Source organism: Myripristis murdjan, chromosome 2, assembly GCF_902150065.1.
Source record: "Myripristis murdjan chromosome 2, fMyrMur1.1, whole genome shotgun sequence".
Classification (NCBI taxonomy): Eukaryota; Metazoa; Chordata; class Actinopteri; order Holocentriformes; family Holocentridae; genus Myripristis; species Myripristis murdjan.
The window spans coordinates 6,500,663-6,515,893 of NC_043981.1; the positions used below are offsets into that span (position 1 = coordinate 6,500,663).

The 15,231-nt window shown below is 45.2% G+C and overlaps 1 protein-coding gene across 2 annotated transcripts in view; it reads right to left on the minus strand.

Moving 5' to 3' along the window:
• Positions 1–15,231, minus strand: part of LOC115372343 (nck-associated protein 5-like) — a 124,079-nt gene that overhangs the window by 94,861 nt on the left and 13,987 nt on the right. For both annotated transcript variants that reach the window (XM_030070153.1, XM_030070188.1), the window contains exon 2: positions 9,453–9,526. In XM_030070153.1, the coding sequence (XP_029926013.1) occupies positions 9,453–9,526 (74 nt within the window). The remainder of the gene's footprint in view (positions 1–9,452; positions 9,527–15,231) is intronic.

Consider the following 15,231-nt stretch of genomic DNA (forward strand, 5'->3'; position numbering starts at 1 on the left):
GGGGAGATGAGAAGGGGGTTGGTGGGGGTGGAGGGGGGGTTGGAGGGTTTGGAGGGGAGGGGGGGCGGTTGCACTCTCCATTGTCTGTTCCCCAATAGGACCAGTGTGAGAGAGGGCGGACACTGAAGGGTCCCGGTGACAGGAGCTCTCAGTTAAAGAGGGGGAAAGAAAAGACAGGGCCGACTTCGAGCCGGGGCCGCCGCAGCCACTTCGCCCCACATTCACTGTCACTAATGTCCTAAATGAGCAATTACACCGGTCACGTGAGGAAAGTTGTTTGCCGGAGACTGGAAGGCTGGGTGGGGTAGGGGGTCCGGGAGGGGCCAGCTAATTTCAAGATGAGGGAAAGTGGAGTCGGATACGAGACAAACACGAAGAAGTTAAAACGCACAGGGTCTGACGAGAGATTATTTCAAGGGTTGGCTGAAAATATCAATTTTTTGATTTATCACGATCATGGCTTGAACAGTTTGATACACTCTAAAAAATCTACATCTTAAAAAGTCATTTTGTCTCATATTAAGTGTTAAAATCTTGATTTTTTTCAAACAAGTATAAAAACAACCTGTCAGTGGGATGTTTCCAGAATTTTCTTGATACTAGAGGGCCGATCTGGCTTATTCTGCCTTGTTTCAACATATTTATACTGAAATTCCTGAGACAAGTCAGACTGCATTGGGAACAAGTGGGATTATCTCATCCCACTGGGCGATTTTTTACCTTGCTTGAGGAAAAACAAGATTTTTCAGGCTGAAGTTTTTGCAGTGCGTTAATGTCTTGATGCATTTTGAATTTTAAAACCATGCAGGCACTTAAGAGTTGGATAAAGCAAAGCTGCAAAACTGGTACTGCAAGTGAAATATCCCTAACTGAAACAATATGGAATCAGTGTCAGGACCATAATTACACCAACACACAATGTCAGCCGGGATCACCCAAACAGCGACATGACCTGTCACGTCCCCCTTATCAAACGTCCCGTAAAACTCATGTCAAACCCCCCATTTGTCCCGATAAAACTGAAAGATTCATGACGTCCGATTATTTTGTGTATGACCGAAATGTCATGCAGGGAGATAATTGCATTTATCATAAGTGCAGCTGTCTCATGGGGGAATCTGAATATGGACTGAGGCTGATTTGATTCGAAGAGCAGGTGGCCACCAATTAGACACCATTGTCCCGTTTGGGTAAAAAAGACAAATGGGGCAGCGAGTCAGCACTAACAGATACATATGCGCCATAATCAAGAAATATTGAAGGCAGTGTTCCATTCTAATTCGATCAACAGCGAGCGGCGAAAAACGCTGAGCGATGGCCGACGTCCACGGCGTGACAAATGGACGAGGGGAGTTTGGTGGCTGCACATTCAGGGTGAGTCAACAATAGTCCGAAATAGTCGTGCCCCGATTTCCCACAACCCCCCTCTCCTTCCCCTCTCATCAGGAAACAGACGATGTTTGTTTGTTTTAGTTTGGTTTTCTACTGCTCGAGCTGTGTAATGAGAGTACGTGTGTGTGTTGTGTGTGTGTGTGTGCAAATGTGTATTGTGCCTCAAGTGTATATGTGTGCTCGCAACCATAATTGCATCTGCATTAACCCTATGCACATTAGTGTGTGTTTGTGTGTGTGTGTGTGTGTGTGTGTGTGCGTACACATGCAGTAGTGTGTTTTCAAATGTACACAGGTGACCATGCATCTCCGCACATGTATGAGTATGTGTGTGTGTGTGTGTGTGTGTGTGCATGTGACTACTACTGCATGTGATTTGTATTTAAGTGTATGAGTGTGTGTGTGTGTATATTTTTATGTGTGTGTGTCATGTGACTATGCACGTGCATACGAGCGTAACCACAATTACGTATGCACTGCATTGTATGTGAGCGTGTGTAACTCGCAGTGGGTGTGCAGTTGTAATATGCATATCTGCGTGCGTGCGTGTGTGTGTGTGTGTGTGTGTGTGTGTGTGCTGAGTGATCTGCTGAGCTCATTAAGGGCCTGCTTATTGCTCTGCCAGGGGTGTCAGTGACAGATTCCACTGTTTGGAAACACTCGGCCGCCCACACAGCCAGCCTGGCTCCACCACTGTCACACACACACACAAACACACACACACACACACGCACACGTAAAGGCTAGGTTAGCATTCCACAGGGAGGAGGGGGCTGCAGGGAAGGAGACGGGATGGTGGTGGGACAGTGGCTGGAGGGATGACGGGTCGATATGGATTTGTAATGGGGTGTAGGGTGGTGGAAGGGATGCTCGTGGTTATTATGGTCGTGTGTGTGTGTGTGTGTGTGTGTAAGTCTACTGAATGTGTGAGAATAGGCATGTGTGTATATGCCTGTTTTTCCTGCATATCGTGTTCATTCATACACAGAAAAGCACGTGCGAGTGTATGCGGCTTTGCAGTGGGGTGTAGGGCGGTCTAAGTGAGGGATTTTGTGTGTGTGCGTGTGTGTACATGTGTGTGTGTGTGCTCCCAGTCGGCGGAATGTCCAGGGCTCCAGCCATCAGCCACACTCTCCATCCATGACATTAATCCCCTGCAGCTTGATCACAGATGAGTGACCAGAAGCAGCCGGGGGAGGCCAGCATGCGTCACTTGAGCTCATTACCCAACCCGTCAATTCTGCCGTCTAGGTGTGTGTTCCTAGACAGACATTAATCACACAGGGGGAGAAGAAGAAAAACTTTGTTTCCTCCCCGTCTCCCTGGTGCACCAAAGACGATTAGCGCGTACGCGGTGTTTAAGCTTAGACATGCTCCCGAGAACAGCTATTTAATGTCTGATACAACTGAGGAAAAGTAATGGGTGTAAAATCATTTGGAAACACATCAGAGGTATTATGGGTGGCTACAATCCATCTAGGAGATGTTTTCCTGTCAACATGGCGAGACACTTTTCGGGGGGGGGGTGTTTTTTTTGTTTTTTTTTTTCTGCGTTGAGACGAGCAGAGGAAATGCCAAGCCGTAGACAGGGAGCGTGTTTGTTTACCCAACACAAGCCAACTCTGGAGCTACGTGGCTCAAGACAGCAAAAAACGCCCCAGACAGATGCAAATCACATGATGGGTCACGTTGAAACAGCCCCACCACAGACTCTGTGTGTGTGTGTGTGTGTGTGTGTGTGTTTGTGTGTGCACGTATGGATCGGTGCCTGCGTGTGTGTCATTTAACTTCTGTGTGGCAAGATGAAGTGTGAAACTCAATGAACGCGATAATGCACCTCCGTCATGTTTCATTAAGCGGGGCGATGGGGGCGGAACGGTACGCAGGACGGTGGTCTTGTAAGACATCATCGCCGCACCAAAAATGTCCTCTTGTAGGCAGGACGGCTTCGGCAGACAGAATTCACAGTCAAATTAAAAGTACTTTGTGTGCTCAGTTAGGAGCAAGAACAAGTTAACACCATATGTCAAGATGTGCCACTCTCAAAGCTACAATAAGTGAAATTACGAAAATGAGACACTCAGGCGAATAAAATGTGGAATAAGCATGTATTTAATTGACAACTTGAGATGGCAACCATGTGGACTAAAGGTGCTACATGTGTATTTTTTTTTTTTTTTTTTTTTTTTTTTCACATCAGTGTGTCATTGTTAAATTAACTGTCATATTTTGGGACAGCTGCACTTGAGCACCAGTGGTGTTAGTGTCTCTCACAATGAAGACCGCATTCCCATAAATTGTGAATCTTTGCCTCTTTGGTCAAAGGCTTTTTCATTTGATTTAAGTTATTTTTCCATTGGCCCTTGACTTGACCCACCTTCATGATAAAATCAGAAAATCAGAAAATTTTTTGTAATGCAAATCAGCTTACCAAATTGGCATTTTATTGATGGTAATTCAATGACTTACTTTATCATGGCTTGCTTTGAGATATACACAAGTGTCTCAATAAAGATGAATAATTTTGTTGAAACAAGTTGATTTCCATTGGCACTAAGTGTAATAATATCAGCCTGTTTCTTGTTTCTTTCTGTTTCTTTTAGAAAATTTTTAGTAATTCAGTACTAGATTCGCAGACGTATTGGACAAAGCTTTTCAGGAGGGTTGTGTTGCTTCTCCAACAAACGTCACCCCTCGCCAGTGTGTCCTCGGAGAGACAAGAGGATGTTTTTGCAACGAGGTAAATAGCACAGGTGCAACCACTGTGACTTCCCCCAGTCAAAACTGTATGGGCTCTATCAACAGTGAAAAACCGCACGGGATCTATCGCTCCGCTTATCTTAATACAAGGATGTTTTCCAAAGCGCTCGAGAGCACACATATCAGTCAAAATAACAGCACGCTTTCAAGAGCACAAAGGCAGCCGCGGCACATTCTATCAAAGCCCATCTTGATAAAAGAAAATCCTTTCATTGCAGACTAAAGAAGAACTCAACTAAAGTTAATAGACATGAATGCTGCCGCCAACAACTGACAGTGCAAAAACGCCTGGAATCAGATTTAAAATATATACCTATGTTTTCTACAATGGCGTGATGTGCAATAGGACTACTTCTGACAGTGTAAGACACTCAATTTAGCGACTGAGAGCTCACTTAAACAAATACCAGTGGTAATTATCCATTACGCAAGACCCCACTGAAAAAGACTGCTCTTAAACACAGCTAATTGCTCGGAGGAATGCGGATAATGCCTCGCTCAATCCAAATACCAAGCGTACGTGTCACACAAGCCTCGCAAAACATTACATATCCCTGTTGTGAAACCATTACATCTCATCTGATCCCATGTAAACAAAAAAAAAATAAAGAATTTCTTTATCTGAGCAACACTCTATCTACAGTTGAATGATGGATCTGTTATGTTAAATATCATGACTTATTTTCTCAGATTTGGTACAGTAGACAGCTACTTGGCTTTATACTTAACCCTGACTGCTTCATAAAGAGAAACGTATTGCTTTATGAAGGCGGTCTCCCCTTACAGCTAATGATATGTGGGAAGGAAGGCACCGGGGCCAAGCATAGCATATCACCACTTAAGTACTCTCACCGAGCATGCATGGGAATGCAGCACTGTGACCAGCAACGAAACGACCTTGAGAGAGTATCAATAAAAGGCTTCATTAACCCATTCGATTAACCTCTTCCTCTCATAAGCTCCATAAAACTGATGCATGTATTAAGCCAGGCCCGGGCTTGGCACATAAATCAAAGCGGGAGCCCTTGGCATTTACAGGACTGGGGGAACGAGTGTGTCTCTGGCCAGACAGACTCCGTGAACACTCCCCTGGACGTACTGTGTACTGTACTCGCAGGGGCCGATGACTGGTGTTATGGGTCAGCAGCTGTGTCACCTCCTTAACTAATTAGTTCAGGCGTTTCATCATCACATTCACAGTTTGCTCCTCACCGGCTGACAAGTACAGTAAAGATCAACCAGATGCATTATTACGCAAGACCTGGTGCAGCATGGGAATAACCAAACACGCTATGAGGAAAGGTGAACAGCTTCTTTCCCTAATTGTGGATAGAAGACTTCAAAGGTACATGCTTTTAATGTATGTGATTACTTCTCGGTTTAGCCTCAGATTGTGCAGGATTTGCACTCGACGAGCTCAAAGCGGGCTGTTTCCATTGAGGACACACATGGGAAATCTAAAGATAAATACCCACTGATTTCAAAGGCTCACTTCCCCAAGCGCACCATCGGTGACTGAAGGTTGTGATGAGGTTTTCCAAAGAAGTGTGTAATGGATTGCTTTATTCGCCAGCTGAATGCTCTTTGTGATATTTGAATGCCAAGATATGAAGGAATCCCTGGGTCGTAAACTGACCTCTAATAGATGGATTAGGCTAAGTCATTCACTTCAGAGGGCACACAAATATACTTTGAGAGTGCATTAGATCTCTTTGGGGCTTAGTGTGATTAAATTATTGCATTAGACCGGTCAACTTATCCAATTAAAGTTGTAAAATGCATGGCTCTCGCCCAAGCGAGACGGCAGATCCTTGGGGCGTTGCTGGGTTTGCGGGAGGCTGAGCCCTATCCACCTCCTCATCGACAGAACAGGCCTTGCCACATACTTCCACTGAGGATTACAGCCTTTCATCTCGCGCAGACCGCCGGCAGCACACAGGCGTCTTTGAGGCCAGAGATGCCGTGTAGTAACATCAGTGAGGCGCAGATTCGAAAGCTGTTCCCCAGCTCCATGCTCGTGCAGTCTTTTTCCACTCATGTGTGTACAATCACACTGGTTTCCTTTTTTCTCTTTTGCTCAACCTTGCTATTTTCGCGGGAGTGCAACGATGTTTATTTGTAATGACACCCCCAACCAACGCGTTTAGGGAGCTCACTTTTCCACTTTGTCAAAGTACTTGTTTTAGACTGTCTAATCAACTTCACTCAACAAATTGAGGAAAAATGTGGGAATGCCAATCAAAGATAGATTATACATCTAATCCTTACTCGACATAAATAGATACAAAATGATTCAGTCTTTAAAGCTGATTTTACTGCCTTTTTTGGCGACAGTCCAAAATCTTAAATCCATGCTTGTCTTATCAGGCAAGGACAAATGGGTATATATGTGGGGCAGTTACAGGACAAAACTGTCAATTTCCAATTCTACCCACAGGCAAATTCACTTATACAAAGAAATTCCTATTACCTATAATCCCTCGGCTAAGCATGCATCTGACCTCCACTCTCTCTCTCTCTCTGCCTTCTCCGCAGTGCCATTGCTCCATGAACATGACAAATAGCTTATTGATCAGCAGATGTCGTCGCTAATGCCCTTTCGGCTGGGGCTGCAGCTGCAACCGCCTGCTCTCCGCAACCTGTCCTAAGCTGCATGGATCCCCAGCTGAGTCCTCTGTCTCCCCCTCCACACTTCCCTGCCTCCCAGCTACTCCGTGCGGGCCCCCCTGCCTGTCGGCCGCCCTCCTCGTCCCTCCCGGTCCCTCCCTGTCCTCCAAGGTGTGGAAGGGGTCACAGACAAACACCATCTGCTCCGGCAGGCAGAAAATGGCAGGTGAGGCCAGCTTCTGGCCATGTGACTCAATGTGGGCCAGCGCTGGCACGCACAACCCACTTAAAAACAAGGTCAAAAGAAGATTCAGGGGAAAACAAACATCAGCTCAGCACAGTGACAAATCAAGAGTGGGAAAAGGGATGGAGGCAGAGATACAGGGAAAAAAAAAAAATCTAATCTGCATTGTTTTAATCCAAAGGGGAGATTACACAGTCACGGTGCCTTGACACAGCAGCTTGTCAAAAAGAGGTCATTGCAAACTCATTCCCGGACCGTCATGCTTTTTAGTGCTGCAGAGCATCCATATGTCCCTCCTACACACTCTGTCACTTGACAGATCCGGACAAGTCTTAAACAGAGTCCCCATCCCTCGGTTTATCCGTACAACCGCGTGTCACCTGCGGGTATTTCTAAGCCACCAGTAATGATACTGTTGCATGGTACAGAGCAATGGCTTTGAAAAGACATTCAACTGTATTTAATGAAAGATCCCTGCGACAGAGTGAAAGAATAATGAGCAACCCAGGTCAGGCTCCTACTGTACGTTGCATCTGATGTTGCCAGGTCTGGATTGGCTCCATCTGATGTTGACACAGCGCTGTGGAGCTTTTGTCTGAGCCTGTCAAGGACGTGATCACATTGAATGGAAGGAGCAGGAAAGCCCGGCCAGCAACCCACTGGGGTTTTGTGCTCCATCAAGCAGTGATGCTGTGACTGAGCCTGAAAGATGGTGTGTGCGTGTGTATGTATGTGTGTATGTGTGTATGTGTGCATGAATTTGGCATAAGGATGCTTAAGATACAGCAGATGCTTTTGACATTAAAAAACAGACAGGATAAGAAGCAATCTGAAAAATATCTGTTCAGTTATATTAACGTAATTAAACCTCTGGATGACTTCCCTCTGGGAAAAACACAGTCCCAATAGATGGAAAATTACACTGCATTTTTATATGGCACAATTACAGGATTATTAGAACAGAGATCTATATCCCTACAGACTCAAATGAGTGTGTAAAAAAAGTCATAATTGTCCCATCTGTGTACTTTGCCAGTGTGAAACTACCCTATAATATGGTACAAGGAGACACATGAATGCAGTGGGTCAGTGGGTCATGAAATGGGGATGCAGAGAACCAGGGGAATGTAAGGGCTTCTCTTTCTCTTCTTGATAGATTGATGGGCCCCATATTCTGATGGTGAGGGGAGACGTCTACCAAATCGTGAGACGCTGCCTAATAAGGGGAAGGAGGCGTTTTCCTGACTCGCGGTCTATGTTTAGCTGAACAAAAGCCTTTGTGAGGCCATTTATCACTGTCACCACTCGGAATCTAACAGCACTGGAAAAAAAAGCAGCACAGATCCTGCCTGGTGGTATGTTGTTTCTGAGATCCTTTTAAGATGAGGTATTTTCCAGCTACGGCACAAGCTGAATTTGCTCTGGTTCGTTCATTGCACTTGCCCTCAGCCAAACTCGAACCACAAACTTTACGCTCAGTAGAATCACATGCCCGTAAAAGTGCAATATGCCCCGTCTTATCTGATCCTCATGTGAAAAAGGACCCAACCGAATTGCCGAAGCCCTCTTCAACTTCGGATTGAGTTTACACCAAAGGGCTACACCACGCGACTTCACACATTACACATGATCGACCACAGGACCGATCATAACACTGCCAGGGCAGTCGCTTGGAGTGAAGTTCATGGCTTTGAAACAGCCACTTGGGACCGTGGTCCTCTGCATAAACACGGGTCAGTTCATACAAAGACATTTTGGTCATTCTGGGCAGCCATTAGGTCACTCCGGGTGTCAACGAAGAAGACTCCCCTCTCTCATAAAGAGGGTGTGACATGAACGGGAGGGTCATTCCTTTACACATCACTTCCTTTATTAAGGGGGTGCCCTGGCCTAGTAAAGGGGATGGTCAGTGGTCATCCATCCCCCCAGCCACCCACCCTGAAACCCCTGTTCCCCTGTGTCCAACCCCCAGTCCCTCTCTGCTCACTCAGGGGGAAAATTACTTTGAGTTGGGGGGGATACAGCTCCATTGAGATGGAGAGAAGGTTGTACAAAAGAGGGCGAAGTTTAAAAAATTGTCTCTCTTTTCTATTGGGGCGGTGCGTCACTGGAATCGCTAGGAGGATAGGAGCATCGAGGGGACAAGGTCATTAGATTGGCATCTCCATAAGCTCTTCATTCCCATTGTCCAGGCAAATCCCCTCTAAAGGACCTCCATGAGAAATGCCCCCAGTCAACCCCACACTGGGCCCAGAGTCTCCCCTTTGTCTGCCACTTTTAGTGCGCTTCCAGCACAAAAAGCATTTCTCAAGGCCGCCGTACAAAGCTTGTCCTGCACCCCAAACCAAACAACATTGTTCTGCTGCCTCTGGCCGGGAATGGATTGCAGGCAGCTGCTGATATCCACAAGCAATAAAACATCTGCCCAAAAATCTTCCGGGCCCCTTACCTTCGGACATTTCGACGCTCCTCCTCGAGCTGCTTGAGAAGCTCCTCGATGCATTTGTTGGCGTCCATGTATTCCTGCCAAGAAGAGATGAGAAAAGCCAAGCATAAACAATGGATTCAATGTGCAAACACACAGTGAATATAAGTTAATTGGAAACACAGGCAGATTATTGCGAGAAAACCCACTTCAACCGGGGCCTTTGTTATCATCGTCATCAACTGATCCCAATAATAACAACATTCCTATTAACATTTATTGGCCAATGTGTGCATAACATGTAGTAAAATCATTATTTGGACTGTGTATTTTCTCAGATTTGTTTCCATACAGAGGCCTTCCAAGTGTGAAGAACAGCGAAGCAGAGCAGAACTACATTTCAAAAGGTGTTATTAATCGGTTGAGGCTGTTTCTCGCTCTCCCTCTCTCCCTCTCTCTCTCTCTCTCTCTCTCTCTCTCTCTCTCTCTCCCTCTCTCTGTGTAACTCCAGAAGCACCTCTGGGTAACTTCTAACGGCTGGCCCAGGAGCGAGCCCAGCTGTGTAATGTCAGCTGGGAATAACCCACACTCACAAAACGTGCGCTACTGAGTTACAGCATGGACGAAATGAGCTAAGGCTAGGAGCAGAATGGAAAAAACAGATGTTAGGCTTCTTCGGCTTTGGTCTGATGATTTGCTTCTTAATGGTCTGACTACATAAAACAGAAGGGGGCGCGACCATAAGAAATAGGCCACATAGGCACGGTCCTTCGACCATCTGGGGTTTGAGACACGATACAGTCAAGTTGTACCTACATAATACATAGCCAGTTGCGACTTGATGCTGTCAAACTGGTGCGGTCTGGGTTTTCAACTAATTAATTAGATGTTAGCTTGACAGCTCATGACACATCTCCTGGGTAAACCGTTATCTCACTGGGACAGATGCTCGCCATTGATTTGCAGACTCCCCAGTCATGTGCTATGAAAGTGTAATTGAATAATGAGGATTCCCATGGAGAGGTCAGTAGGCTGGGAATCTCAGAGTCTGCTCGTTAGTCAGTGGCAAAAACAAAGCGTGTTTGCACAGAGAAATTAGTTTGTTTCTTTTAAAAAAGAACCTTTGAAATAGAGATATCCCAAAAAGCCACTCAAGCAGTAGTCATTAATTCCCTTTTGTGAAAAAACAAAGATAAAGCACTTGCATGTGCACAAGAGAAATCCCTATGGTCTATATGAAAATGGGGGAACAATAAGATATTTAGCATAATCTTCAGTAGCAGTTTCTGGTGACACACTTTGTGAATTTTTTTGGATCCACAACACTAACTGACACAACTTCTGGTGGCTACTATGTAATTTAAAAATAACATTTTACTTTCACCCTACACACGCAACACTGAGGTGATGTAAACCCTTTGGCGAGATAACACAGCCCAAGCACTTTCAATTACTTGGCTGTAATAACGTTGAGATCAATTTTAACCTTCCTGTGACCCACTTTTGGGTCCTGACCCAGACTTTAAGACCCGTTGCTTTCACGGCAGGAGCTTTTTTAACCTGTAGCCTTGAGACCGAGCTTGTGATAGCCAGATGCTCATAATCACAAGCGGCTGGTCTAAATAAAGTATGAGAAGTTGTTTTGTCTTCTCCCCCTTCCCAGGGTGCCACTCTCCCGCTGTTGCTGCTGAAGCAATTATCACACTTAATCTCACATCTGAGACTGCCACTCGAAGACACCACCCACCACCACCAGCGTGTCCCAGTGCCAGCAGAGCATGGCAAAAGCCCAGGCGTCCCACCGAGTCGCCAGTCAAGGGCACTCTGGGTGACCATTAAGCAAACAGGGCCAATGCCAAACCATCCAAACAGATCAATGCTTACCAGTGAGGGGCCAGTTTTTCCAATTTTTCCAACCCTGTCCATTATTTCTAAGAAGAAAGGCATCACTACTTCATCATGTTTTCGTTATTTCTTCCATCGTCAGCATCCGCATCGAATTTGACCTAACCAAAGCGACAAATAGTCCATGTTTGGAAGCCAACCAACTGCAGTGTGTGCCAATAGTGACCTACAGCCATCTGGTAGTCACAGAGTGCCACCGTGGCCTGGCGGGATGCCACACATCAAAGCTGAAAGACCATTGGGGCTAAACCAAGCTCCAAAAATAAAATTTACTGTCGGTTCCATTAACAACTCATCATTTTTTTTCAAGTTATCACATCCACGTTCATCCCTTTAATTCATCCTAACTGTACGGGACAAAGACAATGTCTGCAAAATGTGACACTTCTTCAAGCCAGTGGTAATGGCTTCAGTTGTGTAGTGGCTAATATTAATATTAACCATTAAATACAACCGTCCAAACAAATGTGGACAAATTCTTTAAACCTACATCTACAAAACATGCACGACAACATCCTTACTCATCCTAACACGGCAGTCAAATTAAATAAAACATTTGACCTCTTTCCCAAACAGACAGAAAAAAAATGTCTGGAATAAAACGTCTGTCTCCAAGAGACCATTAGCAACACGATCCCATAATGATTAGGGCCAGTGCACAAAGGGTAACCTTCTTCGTCAAAGCGCCATGTCAGGGGAAATATTTACAGGCCACATCAAACGTTAAGCAAAGCTGCCTAAGTCTCTGTTGTCAGCGCATAGACCTTTCCTAATGATAAGGCACTGAAATAATCCTCGGTATACACGGAGGAATGCTGAGAATGCGGCATGCTTGTTGTCATGTGAAATGGGAGGGTATTTAAAGTGGAGATTTAAAGCATGACTCATGTATGTAATGCCGTGTGTTATATCTTCAGCCAGGCATTATTTCTGACGGTTTTACGGTGTGAGTGAAAGCCGGGCCGTTCTCATGAGGCCCAGGTGCTCACGTGTAGCCTCCGAAAAATAAAGAATTTACTGAGCTGAGACTTTATCGGAGGCGTATTTCTCAGACCCGGGCGCTCGCAACTGTAACACAGCCCAACAATTCCTTAAAGTGGTTAAAATGTCCTAAGAGCACTAAGCTCATAAGGGGTGCGTAATCACCTCCACAGAAAAGTATACTAAATCACAGGGAGACATAAAAAAAAAATCACACTGTGCACTTCACGAGACAAGCACCGAAAGCCAACTACTCCAGTTTCTCCGATATTGTTTACCACCGTAATTTATTTCAAATAGGCCAAGCAGGGTTTGACTGATATGGCTTTTTGAAGGCCAATACCAATATTTTTGCGCCGAAGCTGCAATTGCCAATATGTGGTGGCGATTTTCATCTTTACATTTCTCCATTATGAGGTCAGAAAATTACAAGGATTCAGTGTTTTCCCGTAAATTTTATCGTTGTCAAAGTGAAAAAGCCTCTAAAGCGTCGGACTCTAAAACTCTCCACTGAGACACAGACTGATGAAGTGGTTATATGTGGGTTGGCTGCATTTTGAGGCAGGGTGACCCAAGGCACATATTCAATGACAGGAAAACCGGGATAGATTACGGGCTTTGAATAAAGAATCACTTCCCAAAAAGCAGTATTGAACAAACAAATGAATAAATAAAATGTGCGAAGAAAACCATGCGGCCACATTTTAATAAAAGGACAGTGTTGCTTCAGTATACTGGCAAGCAGACATTCCGGTGTAGTCCATGAAATACGCCGGGCTGAAATGAAGTCTGGTTACAAAATAAGTCTGGGCAACATTCATTTATGATTCCTGACACATTCTGGCTGTTTTGATGTTGTGGGCTGGGTAAGGCGATAAATATCCAGTAATGTGCTCGCTGATGCTTCTGCTCTATGACCGCAGGTTCTCAGTAATGTTTACCCGGTCATGTTTACTCTGTGTGTGAGTGTGTCTGATAAGGAGGCACGCGGCGGCTGCTGAGGAAACAGCCTCCCCACTTGCACGCGGCGTGAGTCCCATATCCAGTCCCCTCCAACTGCTCATGTGCCTCCTAATCTTTATGAAATTTTAAAATATGAGCGCCGTCCCCCCGCCGCTTTGGCACTTCGAAGCCGGGAGGGGAGAAAAAAAAAAAAAAAAAAAAAAAAACACACTTGGCTTTGCCACATGCATTCACAGAGGCAAGGGGGCACATGCTTATACACCATCACACACACACATACAGCCACACAAATAGGCAGATAGACAGACTCACACACCCCCTAAGCAATCTGTTTAAGATTAATGGTCCAGATTTTTCAGTAATAAAACATTAGATTCATTATTCATCCATATGAGCTCCGCTTGCGCTCTCCGCACATTCACACATTCTTGAAGATTAGGAGGGATGGGATCATATCCTAGACAAGCGTCTGGATCCTATATAGGCTGCTTTGGAGCAGGCTGAAAAAAGAAATAAACCCTGAGCTCGATAAAACTCTGACCCAGTTGCCGGCGAGGTCAGCGTGCGTTCCTTGAAGTCTTTGCCGAAACGGGTTGCTCCCGGCACCTCGGCGTGACTGCGGATCAGAGGAGCGGGCCAGTGTTAAAGATAAGACACCTCGCAGAAGCCAGCAGCCCCTGATGGGCTCTGGGATCAAGACCTTGCCAAAGACAAGGTCACGACCCCTTGACTCTCCACCGCAGCAGCAGCCCCCGCCCTCGCTACCACCCTATCTCTGGCGCAGACTGATGACATGCCACAGTGGCCTTCGGGACCGCTTAAACCAAGTGAGAAGTAAATTCAAGCTGCAGATATGATGGAAAATAGAACTCCCCGGTGCGTTACTGCAGTCAAAGGTTATGCCAATTGAATAAGATTTCTTCCGTGGGTGTTTTTTTTTTATGGCATACTCAAGAATGGATTGTGATAGTGACTCAACAAGGTGTGGGAGATATATCACATGATACGGCAGTCAGGCTTGGCTCCCGGCCAAAGATCGGACTGATTTCCAGCCAGACAGCCCTGCCATCCAATACCACTACTACTCCAATATTCTGCCAGAGTTTATGTGATGTAAACATTGCAAATTCAATCACCGTCAATGAATAATTATTCTTGTGCGCCAATATAATCTATATTGACTGGCCCTATCTCCTCTATCTTATTTAAGTAATGAACTAATCAGCATGACTAATTGTCTCCATATGTGGATTTATAGGAACCTGCCTCTGCTTATATCTTTGTTCCATCCATATCAGCCAGCCTCAGTTAAATTCATTAGTCTTATCAGCATGTTTTGAGGCACTGTGCCGATGATCTTTCACTCCGAGGTCATTAGTCACATCCCAATGGGCCGGTGTCATAGTATCGGCTCTGCCATCGGCCCGCTCATCTCCTCTGATCCTGATAGCTGAGATGATAGCCCTGCCTTGACAACACACAGAGCCTCTGATCCTTTTATCAGTGGAAAGGGGGTCAGCTACCCAGGTTGATATTTGTGATTTTTCACATGGAATAAGCTATCGAGACCCGTGCACTGTCAGCTTTATCTGCGAGAGATGATTTAGTGTCAGGGCGGACGTGATGCTGAATGTCTTCAGCACAGCAAAAGACAAGTGTTTCCTTTACAACTTGATGAATTGAAGGAAACTGCTTTTTCTAAGGAATATTGAATAAATTTACAAGACCTAAGCCAGCTATGTTAACCATTAGGAACCACACCCTTGCCCATTTTTAACATCTTGATTGTTTCATAACTATTGAACATTTTCCCGCAATTAACATTGGCATATCATTAACACCAATGCATTTCAAATGGCAGTAAAACAGACATTTATTTGTATAAAAATGTCATGGATTGATTCAGCGTTTACTATTTTGCAGTTAATGAATTAGTATTCAGTGAACAGTGCTG